This window comes from Populus trichocarpa, chromosome 19, assembly GCF_000002775.5.
Source record: "Populus trichocarpa isolate Nisqually-1 chromosome 19, P.trichocarpa_v4.1, whole genome shotgun sequence".
Taxonomy (NCBI): Eukaryota; Viridiplantae; Streptophyta; class Magnoliopsida; order Malpighiales; family Salicaceae; genus Populus; species Populus trichocarpa.
In genome coordinates, this window is record NC_037303.2 from 14,060,754 (window position 1) to 14,085,416 (window position 24,663).

Sequence of the window (24,663 nt, forward strand, 5' to 3'; positions counted from 1 at the left end):
GGACGAAGACGATGGCGAAGGTGTACTGGCTGGCCAAAGCTACTTTCTTCCCTCTACTTCTGTTTTTCGTGCGCTTCTCTTCTGGTCTTACTTCTTTTAATTCTCTGTCGGTTCTCTCCCCTTCTACCTTTCTCCTCTGCTCTCTGTTTCTTGTTTGTCCTTTGTGTTTTTCTTCTTCATCCTCTATTGTCTTTTTTTTTCTGTCTTTGTTTTTCGTTTCTAAGTCTCTGTTTGTTTTTTTCCGTCTTTGTTTTTCGTTTCTGAGTCTCTGTTTGTTTTTTTCTGTCTTCCTGGTTTTCTTTGTTCTTTCCTCCACTCTTGTTCTCTTCTACTCGTTCGTTCAATCCCGCACTTATCTAGCCTTTCTCTGGATTTTGTAAAGCTAGAGAATGTTGTGCGTTCGTGCCTCAAGATAATGAGGCATGTTCGTCTCTGTTTTGAGAAAAAACAGGGACCAACAGTCCTGCCATTACACGACTATTGGTCACGACATCTTGGCATTTGAATATGGCATCGTGGGGGCGAGGTGGGCAGCTGGTAGGAGAAGTGACCCGAATGGTTTTGCTGCAGTTTCTGCTGAATCGGTGGAATGAAGAAGGTGAATGAACAGTTTCTTTGAAACAACGTCGTTTTCATCTGAAATGCTATTTTCAATTTGCTCCCCTGAAGTTGAACCCTAGATCAATTGTATTTGAACAATTTGAACCCCTGGATTTTGGTGCCATTTACAAAACAGTCACTGGTTTTTAATTTAATCAATTCAATTTTTAATTGGCTTTTCAACTTTTAATTCTTTCAAAATTATCCTTGGAAAAATCAATTAACCTCCCATGGTATTACCACCTGTTCACTTTGGTCCTTAAACTTTAATTTTTTGTAATTTCAACCCAAATCAACCCCATACTTTTTCCATTAAACCTCTGGTATCATTAATTAAACTAATTCTAATATTAATTAAGTTCTCAAACTTATAAATTCTTTGATCAAATTGACTTTTAAATTTATAATTTCATTCTTGTTAATTCTCAAACTTTCAATTCGTATTCATTTGATTATTAAATTTTATTTATTTATTGTTATTCATTTGAAAATCCAAAAATTGGGATAGCCCAGTTTGACAACTAATTACCTTGTGACTATGATTTTTGTTCACGATCAGATTTCCAATTAGAACAAACATTACTTTATCAGGATAATAACTTTTTTAACGAGAGAGATATATATTATATAAATAGACCTAGTAGAGAAGGGACTAATTTTCTTCACAGCCAAAAATAGGCTAAATCCAGAGATATTACACACAACATACCTATACTTTTCTTTTCTATATATTATTTATTTCTTCTCTATAAATACTAACTTAATATTAAAAAGTTTCTTATTAATTTCACGATAAAGTATTTTTTAACGAGAGAGATATATAGTATATAAATACACCTAACTCAAAGTTTTATATTGTATTATTTAATTATAATTAAATGCTAGTTACTTATGATTTTTTAGTTAAGATTGAAGTTGAAAGTATGAGAACTGAAATGAAAAAGACACCTAACATGGATGACGTACCAGAGACTTCAAGCAAAATAAACTTAGTTCCTTCATCTTTAAAAATAATATCATTCATACAATTTAGATCTTTTGAAATTTTAAAAAATCAGTTTTGATATACAAGTTTATTTATTTTATTTTTCAGTTCAAGGTTAGAGAGATGAAAAAGATAAGTGTTGTCAAATTTTAACCATGAAAGAGAAAGTCACAATTCAGAATTCTAATCGGTTTAATCAATTTTTTGGTTCTTTTCTCACCCTTACAAAACATAATAAATACATATCACAGAGAATTCTCATTTTTAACATTATATATATATATATATATATATATATAAACATCACATTTTCGGCATTCATATTGCAAACAATACATCGAGATTTCTTCATGCCAAACATCCCCTTCATGTGAGTGAGAATTCTCATTTTTAACCTTTTAATCGGTTTAATCAGTTTTTTTCACGGTTTAATTTTTTCACTTATATATATATATATATATATCACATTTTCGGCATTCATATTGCAAACAATACATCGAGATTTCTTCGTGCCAAACATCCCCTTCATGTGAGTGGATCTAATAGCTTTCTCATATGACAGAGTTGAACAAAAACATTGTAATCTAAATTGCCAAAGTGAGAAAAAAGAGGGATCAAACTGACAATAGCTCTGGAAAAGTTGTGCAATGTTTGGCTGTACGGTGATAAGTTTTTGTTTATAAATTGCCTTCACCACCCTCGATACCTCTTACTTCAGAATAGTCACGCTTCCCAGTCTCCAATCACAACCATGTCAACTTAGAAGTCGATAGATTAATTAGGGGAGAGCTCTCTGAGATCCGAGCAATCCCACAGAAAACGATGGAACAACCCAGGACAACATCCACTGATTCCCAACCAAATTCTTTTACAAAGTTTCGTGTTTCTTCTTCTTCTTCTACCTCAAGACCTAGACCTCCCGGCTCTAGACAACGCAGTAATGACTCTGAGCAGTCCTTGAACAACGACGGCGAGCCCGCTTCCAACGTTCCCATAACTAACAGACCCGGTGACAGTGTTTTGCAACCAACGTCATCATCTCTAGTCCGTGGTGAGTTTCTAGCAGCTCCTCCATACATGCCCAAAATTTCATTCCTGTGTCAACATGTCTGCACTTAATGTATCTCGCTCCCTCTCAGTCAAATCTTTTGAATGGAAGGGGGGGAAGGGAAAACATGTTTTTCTTGTTCTTGTTTTTATTTTTTAACTCTACGTTTCTGGCTTTTTCCTTAAAAATTAATGGTATATAAATACACTATTGTTTCTTGGCTAAATCATAATTAAACAAGCAGCTGAAGAAGAACACACGGTTGCTGCTTCTACAAAGATTAAGCGGCAAAGCATGATCACTGAAGCAAAACCGGATTTTGAGTCCCAACTTGAACGTTTAAAGAAATTGTCGGAAATGGAAGCAGGAAGTAATGTTGTTGTAGAAATTGCTTATATCGTTAATTCCTTGAAAGCCTCATCTTCTTCAAAAGGTATTCCAGAAGAGATAATTAAAAAGTGCCAAGAAGGAGAAATGAGCCTGCGACAAGGTTTGATGTTAGCCAAGAAAGCGCAAGAACTGCTGCGATCTGCTCTTGATGAAGGGCTTTTCTCTGCCTGAATGAATTCTGCTCATAAAATTTTCATATTCACTTGTGATTGCATATGCTTGTGCCTTTAAAGTCAAAATGGATTGTTTGTTGTATTACTTTCCTTTCCCTTTCCTTTCTCTATCTTACTTAATTTCAAGGATAGTATCACTTCTGATGTACTAGTTTCTTTTTCTTTTTTACAAAGAACTCTTTTTGCGAGATACGGAGTAATCTGATAATGTATCTATAATATAAGAATTTTAACTAATAATTAACTAGTGTGGTGCGAATTTTGAAAAACTGGTAATTAATTAACTTTTTAGGTTAAAACATGAGGAAATTCAAGAAAATTTATTAAATAGACGTGAAGGCACAAGGGTTAACATGAGGAAAGAGCGTCCACCTTTAAGAAATGTCAAAGAAAAGACTTCGAAAACCCTCCCGCAACATGGCTCAAGAAAATATAAAGTGTGAAAAAAACTAAAGGAATATTATTTTTTAACAGCATTATTGTTCATTTACCTAAATTTACTTGAGATGACAATGTTATACTAATAGTTCTATTTTTTTAAAATTCTCACTTTCATCATTAAATTTTATTCTATTCCAATTTCATCATTGTATATTATATTGAATGTTATCTTATATTTTGAGATTGTTTTTGTATATTTTTGCAAAATCAAGGTTTCTAATAAATTTTCAAAATTTAATTTGATATCAATTTAATTAAGTACAGCATAAATTTATGATAAAACATTTAAAAAAAGGACCAAATTAAAAACTAAATAAAACAAACAGGTCCTTCAATTGCACACAAAAAAGTTTGTTTTCATTTAAAAAAAGTTTCATTAAGATTTCAGGTTAGACTCTTGTAGGTGCAAATGATTCCATGGGGTTATCGATCGGGGTTATCGGACTTGAGCAAAACCCAAAAAAACAAACTGAAAAAAAAAAAAATTAATCTTGCTTAGAATCTCGAGTTGTTTCTAAAACTCCGATCAAAATGTTCTAGTTCTATTCTAGTTAAATAAATTTTTTTTTTAAATTTATATTTTTTTATATAATCCTAAAAATACATGTCAAAATATTCAAAAACTAAAACATGCAGATATAATTAAAAAAACAAAACACTAACGTGAACAGAATTAACAACCATGCTCCAAACAGATCACATACCTTTTGTATAATTTAAGAGATTAAAAATTGACAACCACTTAATAGGACCAAATAAAGAATTCCCAACTTGCTTAAAAAATGACTAAATTGCATGTTGTCTTATGAGAAGAAAAAATGACTCCAGTTAAATTCTGTTCTATATATGAGAATAAAAAATGACTGGGCAGAGTCCACGCTATGAACGCGAAGAAAAAGTGATAATTGTGAGATTTTAATTAGAATGTAAATGATGGATTCCACTAATTTTTAATATTTACTTCCGATTTCTGACAACGATAGGACAACGGCAACACGTTGAGAAAATTACGAGCCATTTGGCAACCACTTTATTGGACCAAATTAAAGAATTCTCAAATTGCTTGAAAATTGCACGCTGTTTTATGAGAAGAAAAAATGACTCCAGGCAGATTCCTCGACAGCTATGAAATTAGATACATTTACTATTCCTTTATAAATAGGACATATTTTTAAGAATGCATTTAAAAATATTGCACTGGTTCAAAGCGTTTTTTTAAATATATTAAAATAATATTTTTTTATTTTTAAAAAATTATTTTTAATATCAACCTATCATAACAATATCTAAAAATATTAAAAATAAAAAAATTTAAAACTTTTTAAAAATATAATATTAACCGCTTTACTTTAAAATTGTATGCTATATATGAAAATATAAAATGATCATACAGAGTCGACCACGCCGGCTAATTTAAGACAGCCCGGACGTTTATTATAATTCAAGACATTAAAAATGACTCCACGTTTATTATATACAGCGATAGACCAACGCCAAAAAGGTGAGAAAATTCCGAGCCAATTAGCCACCACTTTATCAGACAAAATTAAATAATTCTCAACTTGCTTGAAAATGATTAAATTGCATGCTGTTTTATGAGAAGTATAATTAAGATACCTTTACTATAATTTAAGTAATTAAAAATGCCTCCACTTTATAGGACAAAATTAAAGAATTCTCATCTTGTTTAAATTACTATATGGCATGCTATTTTATGAGAAGAAAAAATAACCTAAATTTGTTATGTTTGGATTGAAATGGCAAGTATATCTTATTTCAGTTTAAAAAAAAAACAAATTGAAAAAAATTTAATCTCGCTCAATATCTCATGGAAATTTTGATCAAAATGTTCTAGTTCTATTCTGGTTAAATAGTTTTGATCAAAATGTTCTAGTTCTATCTCATGGAAATTAATCATTTTATTGTTTAATAACCCAGTTCGATTTGATATGTTGTCATTTTATTTTAATTTTTTTAAAAAAAAAGATATCTTGAATTTAATTATTTTAAATCAAACTATATATTTTTTAATTATTTATATTATCTTTAAATTCATCAAGTTTATCCAATCTCGCATTATAATTTAAAACATTAAACAATTCACATTTACTCCTAAAAATCAATGCAGAGCCTTAAAACACGGGACTTGTTAAAGATTTCTTTAAATTGCTTGAAAATGACTCCGAAGTCCATGCCATGCACGCCAAGAAAAAGTGACTCTAGGGACAAGGCCACCTAACCAATTAGGAAACATGAAGAAAAAGTGACTCTAGGGACAAGGCCACCTAATTAATTAGGAAACATGGTGTGATTGGAAAAGTAGTAAAAACTGTATTTTAAAAAAAATTATTTAAAATATTTTTTTAATATTTTTAGATCGTTTTGAAGTGTTGATATTAAATATAATTTTTAAAAAATTAAAAAATTTTATTTTAATATATTTTTAAATAAAAAATATTGTAAATCGTCACCACTATCGTAATTCCAAATAGTCTGAAAATAATAAAAGAGGATTCACTGTACCGTTTCTTATATTATTTTTTTATTCACCTATAATAGTGTAATGGTTCTTTTGTTTTTTTTTTTATAAAAAAAACAAGGGTAAATGTTGGTTTTTTTTTTTTATATAGTTTAATATGGGTGTCCGGCCAGCTTGCACCCGGGTCAACCCGGATCAACTTATATGACCCGTGACTCGATCATTAGACCGGATTGACCACCAGGCCGAGTTTCAAAACTATGCACTCAAGTATATATTTATCTGTCTTCTTTTTCTATACCGTAAAAAGGAAACCTTTCACTAAAAGAGCTTTAAGTTATGAGAGTTTGGTTTTTTTTTTAACAAAAACTGGCAAAACTTGTTTTTTGTTTTTATTGAGTTTTTATGGGATTTTACTGGCTTTTTACAGGTTTTTTAAAACCTTTTTTTAGTTTTATGGGTCTTTTTTAAAACTTTTTATATATCTAGTTATTTTGAGCCCAAGTTAATTAATGCATGCAAGGAGAAAAGTGAATCCACTAAAGTTATCAAAAGCAAAATACTCTAATTCAACTACCAATCAATATATCATCTGGATTCCACAATTATTTATTGAACTGTGCTGGATTCCACATATCAATTTTTTGGTGAATCATCACATACATAATATATAAAAGCTTTTCCTGTAGCCATTGATTAACTTTTAGCGTCAAATACATGCATGGACAAAAGATCTGAAATTCTTTGAACAGAAAAGCTGGAATTTATGCAGTGACAGTGATAGAAAAGCAAGCAATTATGCACTATTATCCTATATGCAGTCAGTGCATCTAATTCCGACTTGCTTTTTTATTTTTTATTATTTTTATCCTTAATCAATTATTCATTTTAACATTATTTTTTTTCTTAATTTCATTCTCTTCACATAATTTTAACATGATAGTTGGGTTTGATTTGCATGTGCTGCTGTATTCATGATATAAAAAAAATATCATGGAATTAAATTATTGATCATCAACTTTATAAAAATTAATTTAATTTTAAAAATTTAAAACTTAAAACTATCATGGCATTAAAAATAGTTTATTTCCAAAGTTTTTAATTTTATCAATTCAAAAAAAAAAATATACAGCATTGACCGAGATTAACACAAACAAAAAAATCTTTTTTCTTTTTTATTGTCTATGAAGCATGCAAAATTATAGTTTATTTCCAAAGTTTTTTTTTTCACTTTTTGTCCCTATATATGTTTTCTAGGGTTTCATGTTAGGGTTTTAATAGTTAATATTATTTGAAAGGAAAGAGAAAATTATCAAAAAAAAATATTTTTAATGCCATATTTCAAAAAACTTTACCAGTGATTTGCCATATTTGAAAGGAAAGAGAAAATTATCAATATTAAATATTTTTATCTTTTCTAGCTATATTTCAAAAAACTTTACGACCAAAAAAAAATTGACTCTTGAATGCTACATGGTATGGTCCCATAATTAGACCGTGCAAAGATTCCTTGGTCCCACAAATATTTCTGATCGGTTAACTTTACCAGTGATTTGGCATTTGCTTGGCTGGCAGCTGCTTTTGAATCTTTTTCCACTGCCTTTAGCAAATAATTTCTGGACTGATTTGATTTCTTATCTTGTCTCGTACGTAGCCTTTGCCAGCATGTTCACACGGTGGAAAGTATGAATGAACTTGGACAAAAATAAGAGCGAAAGACGAAGAACACAAGTCTGGTCCTTTTCTTTTTCCTCTCACTGGTTTCGGTGCTTTTTTGTCTACAGAGCCCAAGTTCAACGTGTTTCGCATTGCCTCAAGACCTCGTCATCCGCGGAAGAGAAGACTCTAGGATAGAATTTTTGTTTTCATTTTTAAATTAATATTTTTTCCAAAGTCTAAAATTTAAATTTGACTGACAACCTTCGTGGAAAGTTCAATTTTTGAAGTAGCTTGGCCTTCTTCGTGAATTGCAGCTGCTCTTGAACATAAAGACACTCATTATCAATCTGATCCTTTCATCCTCAAATATACTTTCTAGTCATCTTAAGGGTGTGGACTCGGTTGTGAAAATTAAGCATTAAGTAATGTGAGTCTGTGTAATTTTCAAACCCAAATGACTTTCACTTGAAGGAATGTGTTAGAGAATAATATAAATGATATCTTAAAACCTCAGTTTAAGTTTTTGAATTAAGATGGTTCTTTGATAAAAGTATCACCGCTCAACATATATTATACTATGAATCCTCTAATCTAATTAAGATGGGTTTTAACCTAGTTTGATTAGGATCCAACCTAATGTGGATATAACTTAACTTGTTTTTATTTTTTAGCATACAAATGAGTGTATGGTTCACCTAATTAATACCTAACTGTGTTTTTTTTTTTTTTTTAGTTTAACGTGGGTGTCCGGGCCAGCTTGCGCGCACCTCGACTAATCTCACGGGCCCTGAAGTTAACGACCATGTAAGCCTCCAGTGGCCATCATATGAGCAACCACATGGCTCGAACCTGAGACCACAGAGGGAGCAAACCTCTTGGTCCCAAGCTCTTACCACTGGGCCACCACCTAACTGTGTTTTATTTTTAGTATAGGTGGTGACAGTGTACGTAGACTAGCAAGAAGGGGTGGTTGATATTTCCTTTCTCTTGGCGTTGGGGCAAATTTGATTCTGTTTCTTGTATCGCCTTTGTCTTTGAATTTGTATCCTCTGGCTCAGAGTTATGCAATAAGATCTGATTTTATGGTTGCTGAAGGTTTTATTGGGCGTACTAAGAATGCTATAATTTTTTATTTTTTGTGGTAATAAAAGAAGTTTGGGACTTGTGGCTTAAATATATTCAGCGTAGGTTAATATAAGCAGTCGAGATAATTGTTGTTTCATGTACTGAAGATTCATTAAAAACCTTTCTTTCGTATTCTAGTTTTATTGACTATGGCTTCATTTGTCTCTCAATTGAGGTGAAGGAAGGAGGAGGTCATTTTCGTCTGTTTAGGTTGTCATCGGTTAAAAGCAAGAAGGATTCAAAACAATCAGTCACGTTTAATTTTTTAAAAATAATTATTTTAGATATTTTTAAATAATTTTATTGTGATGATCTTGAAAATAATTTTAAAAAAATAAAAACTTAAAATGCTAAAAAGCATATCAGTCATGCTAAAAACATCCTAAGCATACCTAAAACCTGGCATAAAAGCACATCAGTCATGCTAAAAAGTCCTAATACCCCTTTATCAAATAGATAATAAATTTATATTTTACTAAGTATTCTTCAATAAGCCACCTTTTATTCATAAAAAAGTGTCTCTCAAGTCAAAATTGGCATGTGAACTTAGTGTTGGTAAATTAGAAAGGATTCAACATACATCACTGCAAACTACTCAATTTAATGGAAAGAAAGAAAAATTAAAAAAGTGGACATATAAGACAAACTACATCACTTGGTGACCACTCTCGTAGGCAAAGCCATGATTAAGTTAAGGGGGACACAAACAAAAATATACTATTTCTATAGCTTGAGAGCAGATCGGTGTAAAGGTTTTTGATTTTGGTTTTGGGAAGGTTGGAGTTTTAGGGTTTGAGATAGGGGAGGCATGTATGGTGAGGTTTTTTATTTGAAATTCAACAGTTTTAGAAAACAGTTTCTGATTACATTGAAATTCAACAGTTTTAGAAAACAACTAGATGGATACCCGTGCTACGTGGCAAACTCATTTTTTATTTTAATAAAAATTATTGTAAAATTTATAATAAAAAAATTATATATTTTTTAATATTAATAATAATATTTTTTCAAATTTATTAATTCTTTTATTAATAATATTAATTATAATAAAAATAATAATATTTATAACATAAATAATTATATTAAGAATTTCAAGGATGATTACAACACATAATAATACACTACAAGATTTCACAGTTTTACCGACGGACACATTCCGTCTGTGTGTGATTAGAAGTTCGTCGGTGATTTATTTACCGACGTCCTCACCGACGGATTATGTCCGTCGCCTTTCCCTTCATCGGTGATTCCCCATTCCATCGCTATGCTATATCGGTCGGCAAAACAAAAAAACCATTTGCCGATGGTTTTACAGACGGAATTTGCGCGCCAAAAAAAAAAAAGATTCCCGCTTGAAATATACTGACGGATTTTTATTCCGTCGGTGATATCGTGATATACCGACGGATAAAAACCGTCGGTAAATCTATCGGTAAATACCAACCGAATATATCCGTCTGTAAAGTCGCCGGTAAGTGTTGCAGCTACTGTCAAATGCCGACGGATTAAGTCCGTCGGTAAGGCTGTCGGTGAGTGTTTAAAATACCGACCGAATATATCCGTCTGTAAATGCGTCGGGAATGCTACTATCAGATGCCGACGGATTTATTTCGTCGGTAAAACCCTTGGTAATAGTTTTTTTTCTAATTTTGTTTTTAAAAAATTATTTAGAATATATAATATAAAACTATATAAATTAATGGTAATACAAACCAATTATGCAAATAAAATTTATATTGAACATCAAAAAAAAAAAAAATCAAAGTTAAATAATATTCATTACAAACTGAATTTGTTTCAAAAAAAATATTAAAGGAAATTTTGAAGGTAAATAATGTTTATTACAAATTAATATAAAGGTGGAGCTGGAGGAGGAGGAGGTCCTGGAGGAGGCTGGCGGTTATACGACCAAAAAGGATTAGGCGCACACGTTCCACTCTGTGTTGCCATGTTCATGACCATTTCGCGAAGCTCTTCATACTCCGCTCTTTGTTCTGCATGAGACGCTTTGAGTTGTGCGTACTCCGCTGATAGGTGGTCGTATTTTTCGGTGAGCTGAGCCATGTGTTGCTGCAAGGCCACGAACTCCTTAGATTGGGAGCTCGATATTGATTGGGAGCTCCCAAGGGTTGAAACACTACGGGTCGACCGCAAGTTGTCGGCCGTAGTGTTGGAGAGCCCGTAAACTCGATTTTTATCGGGTCCACCTGACGATCCAACCTCCATCCACAAATCCGGATTGAATTCCGGATGGGTCAAAATATCGTTCCCGTATCTCTCCCTCAACCGATTATTATAGGTCTCCTGAAAATAAAAAAATTAATCATCATATTCAATTCAATAAACATAATAACTTACAAAATAAAATGGTTGAACAAACATACCACGAAATATTGAGCACGGTTATCAACGAACTGTTGCGCCCCCTTTTGGCAGTCTTGACTCCGCACGTGTGTCTCCACAACAGCTCCATCGGGCTCGGCTCACGTCCAAGAGACGCAACCTATAATGAAAAAAGATATATTAACAACAACTTAATTTAACGATATATTTCATTTAAATTAATCTTACCATCCGTTTCGTATGTGCAGCAAACGAAACGGAGCCACCAGTGTGCGTTGTCACCGAGCCATGAATTGGCCGATTTCGGTTGCCAGCACCGGACTGTGAGCATCGTGTGAACCGCTCAGACGTCACGTGCTCAAGATAGTACGGCCATATATCTTCCAGGATGTATATCGGTTTGAAATCCCTCCAAACCGCAACATCGTTCCAGCCTTGGAAACCCCTATCCCTCGTGGTTTTTTTTGCACTTTTTTGTGCTTCATACCAAAAATCACGCAACCTACTTCACGCAACCAAAAATTACATTTCGAAACATAAATTTTGTCTAAAAAAAATCTTGTATTGTTTTCGATCTTACCTAGTTGCCGCGTGATTTTCCGACACCCTCCTCACAACAGTGTTATGCTCACTGTCCCAGCAGAATTTGTGCTGTGTATAAATAAACAAGTTTAAAAAATAATAATAATTTATTTACAATTATATTAATAATTTATTAGAAATAAGCTGAAAATTATAAATTAACACCAACCTGAAATCTGTCAAACCATGCATTGATTTGAGGCATCCATTCAGGATGCTTGGAAATCTGACTCCATTGAAACAATGGAATCTCCATCGACGATTTAAACGCCGATGATATTACTCGGGCGGCCTCATTATTTGTGAACCTGAAAATAAATGAAATAAATTAAATAGTGATTACTTCATAAATTATGTTGTAATATTTGTTTTTTTTTTAAATAAAACCTTAACAAACTTACATTGAAAGGTCCTCCTTCTACTGTGCCTCGTACTTGCGGGTAAATTGATTCTGCTGCGAAGGCACGCCGCCTCTGCGCTGTGAAGTAGCGCTGGAAGAGGCAGCATCGGTTGACGACGCAGGTGGTGTAAGTGCCTCTTTTTGAGAGGCACCTAAGGAAATATCATCATCGCTGCTAGACGAACTAGCTGCGACCGTACGTGAGCGACCAACTCTGGTTTTCATTCTACGTATCTCTATAATTTTATACAAATAATTATATAATTAAATTCAAATGTTAAAGAAAAATTCGACAGCACCTCCCCTATACTGGATACTACCCAAATCCACAAACCTGCACATATTAACAAAAGCCACAACCAATTGACCCAATCTATACTAATTATTCCAACATATTCAATTACTAATCCTAAGGTAAATTCAACATTAAGAATTACAATTCAACAAATTATTCAATAATTATGCCAATACAACAATAAAATATATTCAATAAAAAAAAAAAAACTGTAGACTAACAATTAAAATTAATGGAAAAAATTAAACATAAATCATGCAATAATAGAGTAAAATTAACAATTATTCCAAAATATTCAATTACTAATACTAAGGTAAATTCAACATTAACAATTACAATTCAAAAAGTTATTCAATAATTATGCCAATACAACAAAACAATAAATTAAAAAAAAAAAACTCTAGGATAACAATCAAAATAAATGCAAAAAATTAAACACAAATCATGCAATAATAGAGTAAAATTAATAATTATTCCAACATATTCAATTACTAATTCTAAGGTAAATTCAACATTAACAATAAATATTCAACAAATTAACTAATAATAATTATGCCAATACAACATTAAAAAATATTCAATAAATTCAAAAAACAAAACTATAGACTTTAGGAATGAAATATGCTTACTTTAAAATGTGTTGAATTCAATACTTTATCTACATTACAAAAAATACACCAAAACAAAAAACATAACAAAAAAAAACCCTTAAAGTAAAATGAAATAGAAGAAACACATACCTTTTAAACTGATGAAGATTCACAAGAAAACTTGCTAGAGATTGCAGCTGAAAACTTTGAAGAACGGAGAGGAAAAGAATCGAAATTTAAGGTGAAAAACTGAGGACAAGAAAAAATGAACTGAAGGGGCGGTCGCTGGAAGTTATATGGCAGTTTTACCGACGGATTCACAGACGGATATAAAATTAATTATTATTTTAATTTATGCCGTCGGTAAAGTGTGAAAAATCCGTCGGTATTGTTTGAATTTCGCACCAAAATTTTTAATGACCCTCCATATTTTTTGTGGTTCGTCGGTAATTCCGTCGGGAAGATAACGCGGTCAGAGATGCATTTAATGCACACCCCTTTGGAATTCGCACGGTCCGTCAGTAATTTTGTCGGTAATATTGACCCGTCGACAACTTACCGACGGACTTATAGCCGTCGGTATGGGCGTCAGTGACTGTGGCATTTCAAGTAATTATTTTCGAACTCTCTGTGAAATGCCGACGAACTTAATCCGTCGGGATGGACGTCGGTGATTGTGGCATTTCAAGTAATTATTTTCGAACTCTCTGTGAAATGCCGACGGACTTAATCCGTCGGTATGGACGTCGGTGATGGTGGCATTTCAAGTAATTATTTCGTGTTACAAAATATATCATCCATGATCTATAATTATTTCAAGTAATTATTATTGTGGCATTTCAAGTAATTATTTCAAGTAATAAATATTTCGTGTTACGAAATATATCATTCATAATCTAAATTACATGAAAGAAAGGGTTTTACACAGGGCTTCATTTTGATTGTTAGTCAGAATTTTCTTCTTCTTCGTCATCAATTGAATTGTCATCACCTTCATCGCAATCTTCAATATGGATATCGTCGTCTTCATCGACATTTGCTTGTCCGCTAGAGCTCAAAACAACATTCAACTCCTCTGCGTCAACATCAACAAGACTATCATCGAAAACACGAAAATTTGAATTTTCTTCCAATTCAATCGAAGGAGCAACTCGATATGGTTCAACCAACTCACTAACTTGAAAGACTTCATCTCGCACACTTGTGTCTTCGTTCTCATCTTGAACAACCTCGACACGACCCCGGGGTTTTGTTTTTAAAACGGACAACCAATCAACTCTTGATCGATCCTTTCTAAATGAATGGGTGTATGTGTAATAAACTTGTTGACATTGCTTTGCGAAAACAAAGACATCGTTTATGTTGCGGTAGCTTTTGAGTTGATTTCGACCATACCATAGTGCCGATCAACTCTGATTCCTCTGTCAGTCGTGTCATACCAATAGCATTTGAATAAAAACACTATATTCTGCTCGTTATGATATTGCAGTTCGACGAACTCTTCTAATCTATCATAGTAGTCAACTTCTAACTCACTACTAGTGGATCCCTTAACACAAACACCGTTGTTGTATGTCTTTCTTCATTGCCCGTATTCTTCAGTATGGAAAACATATCCATTGACAAAATACCCGTCGTAACACTTACATTTTCTTTTAGGCCCCAGGTTTAGTGAAGACAATGACTTAGGCGCACTCCTTCCCATTTGATAAACCTTGTATGTAATGTATATCAATAAACAGTAAATGAACGAGAATCTCGTAATGACATGCATACGTACAGTAACTTTGCAAGTTAGAATGAGTTTGTGATAGTGCTTACATGTGTTCTGAACCACGTGACAAATTGTTCATCTTGTAATTGAAAGATATGGGATTCAGTCAGCTGTGAGTTATTGGAGAGCAAATATTGTCGATGTTGCCTGCAAGTGATAGTGAGTGTATGATATTACAATATATAATTAACAGTATATTACTCACAAAGTTTAATTAGTATTACACATATATAAACTTATTGAATAAAAGGTCTCAGCTCATCACAGTTAAATAGAACATAGTTGTGTGCTTGTTTGAACTCTATTTCCGACAAATATCTTCCTCTTACGACATTTTTAGGTGTGGGTCGTCCAGTATTGGAGAATATTGACAAGTTTCCACTGGAAGACACTTCACCGCCATTATCATGTCGTGGAACGCGATTGATTCTCGTTCTCAGATGAGGTTCGAAATAGTACGAGATAAATGTTGAGATCTCCTCAACAATATAGACCTCACATATCGAAGCCTTAACATGCGCCTTGTTCTTAACCTTTTTCTTGAGATTAAACAAGTACCTGCATTGAATTAATCAAGTATTTTCAATTAAGAAAAACATAGAAAATACTTTTATATATGAATTACATTGCAACTGTAATATCTAACCGTTCGAATGGGTACATCCATCTATATTGGACCGGTCCTTCAGCTTTTGCCTTGAACGGTAGATGTATTGGAAGATGCTTCATTGAGTCAAAAAATAATGGAGGGAATATCATCTCAAGTTTGCATAGTGTCTCGACGATATTCGTTTGAAGCCTCTCAATGTGATCAACATTCAACTTGCTAGAGCATATATCTCTGAAGAAATGACTGATCTCCGTGAGTGCATCCCATATTCCCTTTGGCAGCAAATCACGAAAAGCTAATGGGATGAGTGTTTGCATAAACACGTGGCAGTCATGACTCTTCATTCCATACAATCTGCAGTCCTCTATATTAACCAGCCTTGATATGTTCGATGCATGTACATCTGGAAAACGCAGACTCTTAAGCCATTTGTAGACTAGCAGTTGTGCGTTTTTCTCTAACACGAAGCTTGCTCTTAGTTTTGCGACCTGTGAATCATCATAAACCAACTCCATATTTTTACGGTATAAAGCTATATCCAATCTAGCCTTGATGTAGTCCTTTGTCTTCCCCTTCACATCCATGACGGTGTTGAAAATGTTCTAAAACATGTTCTTTTCGATGTGCATGGCGTCAAGGTTATGGCGAAGCAGATTGGTCTTCCAATAAGGAAGCTCCCAAAAGATACTTCGCTTTACCCAATTATGGGTCAAACCAAAACCAGGAAACTTTTGCTTACCTGATTGAAGGCCAAACACAATGTCACCGTACTCTGAGACAACATCATGCAATTCTTCACCAGAAAGACGCGGGGATGCAACATCTTTTTCAACTCTGCCAACAAAGAAATCTTTTCTGTTCTTTCTGTACCTGTGATTAAGTGGCAAGAAGCGACGGTGACAGTAAAAAAAAAGATGCTTTACCTCTGTTTGCTAGCGTGAATGCCTTGTTGTTTTCCATGCAGAATGGACATGTGAGTTTTCCATGCGTGCTCCAACCAGAAAGCATTCCATAAGCTGGAAAATCATTGATAGTCCACATCAAAGCCGCCCTCATAAGGAAATTTTGTTTCCTTGATATATCATAAGTCAGAGCTCCTGAGGACCACAACTGCGCCAACTCATCAATCAACGGTCGAAGACAAACATCTATATTCCGGCCCGGGCTGCTTGGACCGGGTATGACAGTAGATAAAAACATGAACTCCGGCCTCATACACATTCCCGGTGGCAAGTTATAAACTGTGAGTATGACCGGCCAACAAGAATAAGGAGCAGAAAATGACCCAAATAGGTTGAATCCGTCTGTACACAACCCAAGACGCACGTTCCTTGATTCAGCTGAAAAGTGAGGATGCACACTATTAAAGAGTTTCCACACTTCACCGTCAGAAGGATGCACCATCACTCCATCAACCGCATGGTGTGCTTGGTGCCATGTCATGTGCTCAGCAGTCCTTGGTGACATGAATAACCTCTGCAGTCTAGGTGTGATCAGGAAGTATCTAAGTTTTTTATATGCCACTAGAGTCTTTCCCCTGCCAGTTCTAGGTTTGTAACGGGAATGCCCGCATGTCATGCACTCGGTCATCTCAGCATTTTCAAGGTAGTATAACATGCAGAAGTTAGGGCACATGTCAATTTTCTGGTATCCTAAACCGAGGGGTTTCATCATGGACTTCGCAGCATAGAAGTTCTCTTTCAGCCTGTTCCCTTCTAGTAAAATGCTTCTTGCCCATTCAATAATCTTGTCATACCCAGCCTCACTCAACCCGTGATCTGACTTGATGGTGAACACCTGTGCTATGGCCGATAATTTACTGCGGTTCGTGTAGCCATCCCATAATGGTTCGTCAGAATCTTTCAACAAATAAAAAACCTAGCTGCATCTGCATTAGGTTCTTCTTCTACGATTGGACATTGACTGACATTACCTTGATTCATTCTCATTGCATCCATAACCATATTTCTGTAAGGATTAGTGTTGTCATTTGCCGCTTCATGCATGTTGCTAGCACTAGAAGTAGACCCAACCACCGTTTCTTCCATTCTCCTCTTACTACCAAATACTTCTCCATGTGCATACCAACAATGGTAATTCTCCATAAACCCTTTGTGTAGAAGATTCATCATTACAACATCTGGATACAAATACTTTTTATTTTGACACTTCCTGCATGGACATCTAATACCGCCTCCAGTAAAATTTTTGGGAATAGATGTTGCGGAATTAATAAAACCCTGAACCCCGTTACAATAATCCATCCTCCGCAATCCTTGGGGTGAATCTCGATACATTCATGAACGATCATCCATGACTTATATCGAACCTCTATAAAATTATGATGACATCATGTATTAATTAACTAAGTTAGGTAAATAAACTTGCAAAAACATTACTTTACCTCGAGATTATCCAACAAACCAATCACAACTTCTCATAAATATTAAATATTCATTATCATTTATCAACGTCCATACAAATTGAAATATATCAATTTATGAAAATTACCACTCCGCAATACCATTGATAAAACTTTAAACGGACCCATTAAGCAAGCTATTAATTATTTCAAAACAGCACATGTACTTCGATAGTTCCATAAAGTTTTAACAATTTACAAACAAATACAATCTTACAAAATCTAAAACAAACCATAACATGTATAAAATTATACATTCATATACTACAAGTTTGTTTGAGAAATAACAATAAAACATGTACATCTACTAACAAAATACATATACTAAAAAAACAATAAAATTGACATTTAATTAAATGTTAAAATTTAAAAAGATAGAATTACTTATAAAAATTGATAAAATTCATCGGTAAATCAGAACACGGATGCTGTGACCACAAAACTTCAAGAAATATAACTTGTTGTGCTGATATGAGGGAGATTTTTGTTTGGGGGGCTGGTTGTTTGCAGATGGGGAGAGTTAGGATTAGGAAGAAGAAGGAGAAATAGGGGAGGAGAGGGTCGGCAGAGCTGACATATATTAAATTTTTCCGACGGTTTCACCAACGGATTTTCCGTCGGTGAGTACGTCGGTGATTCTGATGGAAAAATCGACACGTCACCGTACGGATCTGCCATTTCAAATCCCTCGGTGATTCCGTCAGCAATTTAAACAACGAACCGGTCACGTCACTGCACGGGCTGTCTTTTTGAATCCGTCGGTGAGTCTGTCGGCAAAAATAACCCGCCAAAACCTCCACGTCAGCGACCCGCCTTTTTTTTCAATTCGAAAACTTTTCCGTCCGTAATTCCGTCGGTACCTACCGACGGAAACTTTTCGTCGGTAGTTACTGACTGAATTACGGAAGGAAAAGTTTCTGTCGGTAATTTCGACCTCAAATTACCGACAGAAATATTCCGTCGGTAAATCCGTTACTATTTAACGAATTTCTGGTAGTGATATTTTTTATATCAATAATTTGAGTTATAATAAAAATAATAATATTTATAACACAAAAAATACTATTTTTGATCTGAACACTTTGAATTATAAGAGAAAAAATAATATTTATAACACATATTATTATATTTACACATGTGGTTGGGCACAGACGCGTCCAGCCCCAACCGCCAGTTGGGTGTGGACCCGTCCCGGTCCAACTAGGGTTCGGCGTGGACGCCTACTCGCCCACTTTAGGGTTGGGCGTGGACACATCCACGTGCCAACTCGGGGTGGGCGAGCAAGCGTCGAGCCCCAACTTGGGGTGGGAGTGGACACGTCAAGCCCAACGTGGGTGTGGGCGTGGACACGTGCAGACTCAACTTGGAGTTGGGAGTGGATGCGGCCAGACCTAACTTGGGTGTGGGCGTGGACCAGCCCTAATTTGGCGCTGGACATGTGCTCGCCTAAACCCAACATGGGGTTGGGTGTGGACGACTCCACGTCCACCTGGGGTTTCAATGATGATTACAATACAAATAATAATATTCTTTATATTAATGCTTCGAATTATAATAAAAATAATAATATTTATAACACAATAATAATATTTTTGATATGAACATTTTGAATTATAAAAGGTGGCGTATTGGAGCCGTCCAAGTGTCGGGGACGCATCCACGCCCACCTGGGATTTTGGCTTGGACGCGTCCAGCCCCAACTTGGAAATTGGCGTGCAATTTTATCAGACATACACTAAGTTGCATGGAATTTTATCTAGTTGCTAGATAATGTAGCCATCTACCTTATAGTAACTTGTAATAGTACCCTAAGTCGCATGCAATTATTTGCGTCTCCGGGAAGTTGCCACCAACAATTTGTTTATAGGAGGGGGCGATAGGCCTCAAACTCGGATCCAAGGATGCCTCGCCTGCGCCAAGTAAGCCAACGTGAGAAACTCGAGATGCCTGCTAGAAAATTTTAACCTATATTGAAATTCTTAAAATTGGCAATAAAAATTTACGATAGATATAAATTAGAGAAAAAAATGTGACTACTAGATGCATAATATTAAAGTGACTTATTATGTGTGATATGATAATCAGTTTAATAACCTATCTTCAAATGTTAAACAAATTCCGAGAGTTTTAATTAAAAAAACAATTATAATATCAACAATTAAAAAGGAACTATTATGTGCATCAAATAAATAAAAATCTCCAAATAATTAATAATCCTCTTTCAAAATTAACTACTGGTAATTCTAAAATGACCTAGTAGTAGATGCATAACACACGGCTTTATGAGAAATGAAAAAAAATCAAGAATAAAAAATAAATTGTGAGATTTTAATTAGAATGTAAATGATGGATTCCACTAATTTTTAATATTTACTTCCGATTTCTGACAACGATAGGACAACGGCAACACGTTGAGAAAATTACGAGCCATTTGGCAACCACTTTATTGGACCAAATTAAAGAATTCTCAAATTGCTTGAAAATTGCACGCTGTTTTATGAGAAGAAAAAATGACTCCAGGCAGATTCCTCGACAGCTATGAAATTAGATACATTTACTATTCCTTTATAAATAGGACATATTTTTAAGAATGCATTTAAAAATATTGCACTGGTTCAAAGCGTTTTTTTAAATATATTAAAATAATATTTTTTTATTTTTAAAAAATTATTTTTAATATCAACCTATCATAACAATATCTAAAAATATTAAAAATAAAAAAATTTAAAACTTTTTAAAAATATAATATTAACCGCTTTACTTTAAAATTGTATGCTATATATGAAAATATAAAATGATCATACAGAGTCGACCACGCCGGCTAATTTAAGACAGCCCGGACGTTTATTATAATTCAAGACATTAAAAATGACTCCACGTTTATTATATACAGCGATAGACCAACGCCAAAAAGGTGAGAAAATTCCGAGCCAATTAGCCACCACTTTATCAGACAAAATTAAATAATTCTCAACTTGCTTGAAAATGATTAAATTGCATGCTGTTTTATGAGAAGTATAATTAAGATACCTTTACTATAATTTAAGTAATTAAAAATGCCTCCACTTTATAGGACAAAATTAAAGAATTCTCATCTTGTTTAAATTACTATATGGCATGCTATTTTATGAGAAGAAAAAATAACCCAAATTTGTTATGTTTGGATTGAAATGGCAAGTATATCTTATTTCAGTTTAAAAAAAAAAACAAATTGAAAAAAATTTAATCTCGCTCAATATCTCATGGAAATTTTGATCAAAATGTTCTAGTTCTATTCTGGTTAAATAGTTTTGATCAAAATGTTCTAGTTCTATCTCATGGAAATTAATCATTTTATTGTTTAATAACCCAGTTCGATTTGATATGTTGTCATTTTATTTTAATTTTTTTTAAAAAAAAGATATCTTGAATTTAATTATTTTAAATCAAACTATATATTTTTTAATTATTTATATTATCTTTAAATTCATCAAGTTTATCCAATCTCGCATTATAATTTAAAACATTAAACAATTCACATTTACTCCTAAAAATCAATGCAGAGCCTTAAAACACGGGACTTGTTAAAGATTTCTTTAAATTGCTTGAAAATGACTCCGAAGTCCATGCCATGCACGCCAAGAAAAAGTGACTCTAGGGACAAGGCCACCTAACCAATTAGGAAACATGAAGAAAAAGTGACTCTAGGGACAAGGCCACCTAATTAATTAGGAAACATGGTGTGATTGGAAAAGTAGTAAAAACTGTATTTTAAAAAAAATTATTTAAAATATTTTTTTAATATTTTTAGATCGTTTTGAAGTGTTGATATTAAATATAATTTTTAAAAAATTAAAAAATTTTATTTTAATATATTTTTAAATAAAAAATATTGTAAATCGTCACCACTATCGTAATTCCAAATAGTCTGAAAATAATAAAAGAGGATTCACTGTACCGTTTCTTATATTATTTTTTTATTCACCTATAATAGTGTAATGGTTCTTTTGTTTTTTTTTTTATAAAAAAAAACAAGGGTAAATGTTGGTTTTTTTTTTTTATATAGTTTAATATGGGTGTCCGGCCAGCTTGCACCCGGGTCAACCCGGATCAACTTATATGACCCGTGACTCGATCATTAGACCGGATTGACCACCAGGCCGAGTTTCAAAACTATGCACTCAAGTATATATTTATCTGTCTTCTTTTTCTATACCGTAAAAAGGAAACCTTTCACTAAAAGAGCTTTAAGTTATGAGAGTTTGGTTTTTTTTTTAACAAAAACTGGCAAAACTTGTTTTTTGTTTTTATTGAGTTTTTATGGGATTTTACTGGCTTTTTACAGGTTTTTTAAAACCTTTTTTTAGTTTTATGGGTCTTTTTTAAAACTTTTTATATATCTAGTTATTTTGAGCCCAAGTTAATTAATGCATGCAAGGAGAAAAGTGAATCCACTAAAGTTATCAAAAGCAAAATACTCTAATTCAACTACCAATCAATATATCATCTGGATTCCACAATTATTTATTGAACTGTGCTGGATTCCACATATCAATTTTTTGGTGAATCATCACATACATAATATATAAAAGCTTTTCCTGTAGCCATTGATTAACTTTTAGCGTCAAATACATGCATGGACAAAAGATCTGAAATTCTTTGAACAGAAAAGCTGGAATTTATGCAGTGACAGTGATAGAAAAGCAAGCAATTATGCACTATTATCCTATATGCAGTCAGTGCATCTAATTCCGACTTGCTTTTTTATTTTTTATTATTTTTATCCTTAATCAATTATTCATTTTAACATTATTTTTTTTCTTAATTTCATTCTCTTCACATAATTTTAACATGATAGTTGGGTTTGATTTGCATGTGCTGCTGTATTCATGATATAAAAAAAAATATCATGGAATTAAATTATTGATCATCAACTTTATAAAAATTAATTTAATTTTAAAAATTTAAAACTTAAAACTATCATGGCATTAAAAATAGTTTATTTCCAAAGTTTTTAATTTTATCAATTCAAAAAAAAAAATATACAGCATTGACCGAGATTAACACAAACAAAAAAATCTTTTTTCTTTTTTATTGTCTATGAAGCATGCAAAATTATAGTTTATTTCCAAAGTTTTTTTTTTCACTTTTTGTCCCTATATATGTTTTCTAGGGTTTCATGTTAGGGTTTTAATAGTTAATATTATTTGAAAGGAAAGAGAAAATTATCAAAAAAAAATATTTTTAATGCCATATTTCAAAAAACTTTACCAGTGATTTGCCATATTTGAAAGGAAAGAGAAAATTATCAATATTAAATATTTTTATCTTTTCTAGCTATATTTCAAAAAACTTTACGACCAAAAAAAAATTGACTCTTGAATGCTACATGGTATGGTCCCATAATTAGACCGTGCAAAGATTCCTTGGTCCCACAAATATTTCTGATCGGTTAACTTTACCAGTGATTTGGCATTTGCTTGGCTGGCAGCTGCTTTTGAATCTTTTTCCACTGCCTTTAGCAAATAATTTCTGGACTGATTTGATTTCTTATCTTGTCTCGTACGTAGCCTTTGCCAGCATGTTCACACGGTGGAAAGTATGAATGAACTTGGACAAAAATAAGAGCGAAAGACGAAGAACACAAGTCTGGTCCTTTTCTTTTTCCTCTCACTGGTTTCGGTGCTTTTTTGTCTACAGAGCCCAAGTTCAACGTGTTTCGCATTGCCTCAAGACCTCGTCATCCGCGGAAGAGAAGACTCTAGGATAGAATTTTTGTTTTCATTTTTAAATTAATATTTTTTCCAAAGTCTAAAATTTAAATTTGACTGACAACCTTCGTGGAAAGTTCAATTTTTGAAGTAGCTTGGCCTTCTTCGTGAATTGCAGCTGCTCTTGAACATAAAGACACTCATTATCAATCTGATCCTTTCATCCTCAAATATACTTTCTAGTCATCTTAAGGGTGTGGACTCGGTTGTGAAAATTAAGCATTAAGTAATGTGAGTCTGTGTAATTTTCAAACCCAAATGACTTTCACTTGAAGGAATGTGTTAGAGAATAATATAAATGATATCTTAAAACCTCAGTTTAAGTTTTTGAATTAAGATGGTTCTTTGATAAAAGTATCACCGCTCAACATATATTATACTATGAATCCTCTAATCTAATTAAGATGGGTTTTAACCTAGTTTGATTAGGATCCAACCTAATGTGGATATAACTTAACTTGTTTTTATTTTTTAGCATACAAATGAGTGTATGGTTCACCTAATTAATACCTAACTGTGTTTTTTTTTTTTTTTAGTTTAACGTGGGTGTCCGGGCCAGCTTGCGCGCACCTCGACTAATCTCACGGGCCCTGAAGTTAACGACCATGTAAGCCTCCAGTGGCCATCATATGAGCAACCACATGGCTCGAACCTGAGACCACAGAGGGAGCAAACCTCTTGGTCCCAAGCTCTTACCACTGGGCCACCACCTAACTGTGTTTTATTTTTAGTATAGGTGGTGACAGTGTACGTAGACTAGCAAGAAGGGGTGGTTGATATTTCCTTTCTCTTGGCGTTGGGGCAAATTTGATTCTGTTTCTTGTATCGCCTTTGTCTTTGAATTTGTATCCTCTGGCTCAGAGTTATGCAATAAGATCTGATTTTATGGTTGCTGAAGGTTTTATTGGGCGTACTAAGAATGCTATAATTTTTTATTTTTTGTGGTAATAAAAGAAGTTTGGGACTTGTGGCTTAAATATATTCAGCGTAGGTTAAT

At 33.3% G+C, this 24,663-nt stretch overlaps 1 protein-coding gene and 1 long non-coding RNA gene across 3 annotated transcripts in view; one reads left to right on the forward strand and one right to left on the reverse strand.

Annotated features, from left to right (window-relative positions):
- LOC112325292 (uncharacterized) overlaps nt 1–24,663 on the reverse strand; it is a 35,791-nt gene that overhangs the window by 1,752 nt on the left and 9,376 nt on the right. The gene's annotated exons all lie outside the window — the stretch shown is intronic.
- LOC112325224 (uncharacterized) lies at nt 2,275–3,384 on the forward strand. 2 transcript variants are annotated; one of them, XM_024591132.2, is made up of 2 exons: nt 2,275–2,636; nt 2,875–3,384. In XM_024591132.2, exons 1-2 carry the CDS (start codon nt 2,408–2,410, stop codon nt 3,192–3,194), a joined length of 549 nt encoding a protein of 182 aa, XP_024446900.1. In that variant the 5' UTR covers nt 2,275–2,407; the 3' UTR covers nt 3,195–3,384. The 2 variants fall into 2 exon arrangements, with proteins under 2 accessions (XP_024446900.1, XP_024446901.1); XM_024591133.2 differs by having other exon boundaries at nt 2,276–2,636; nt 2,878–3,384.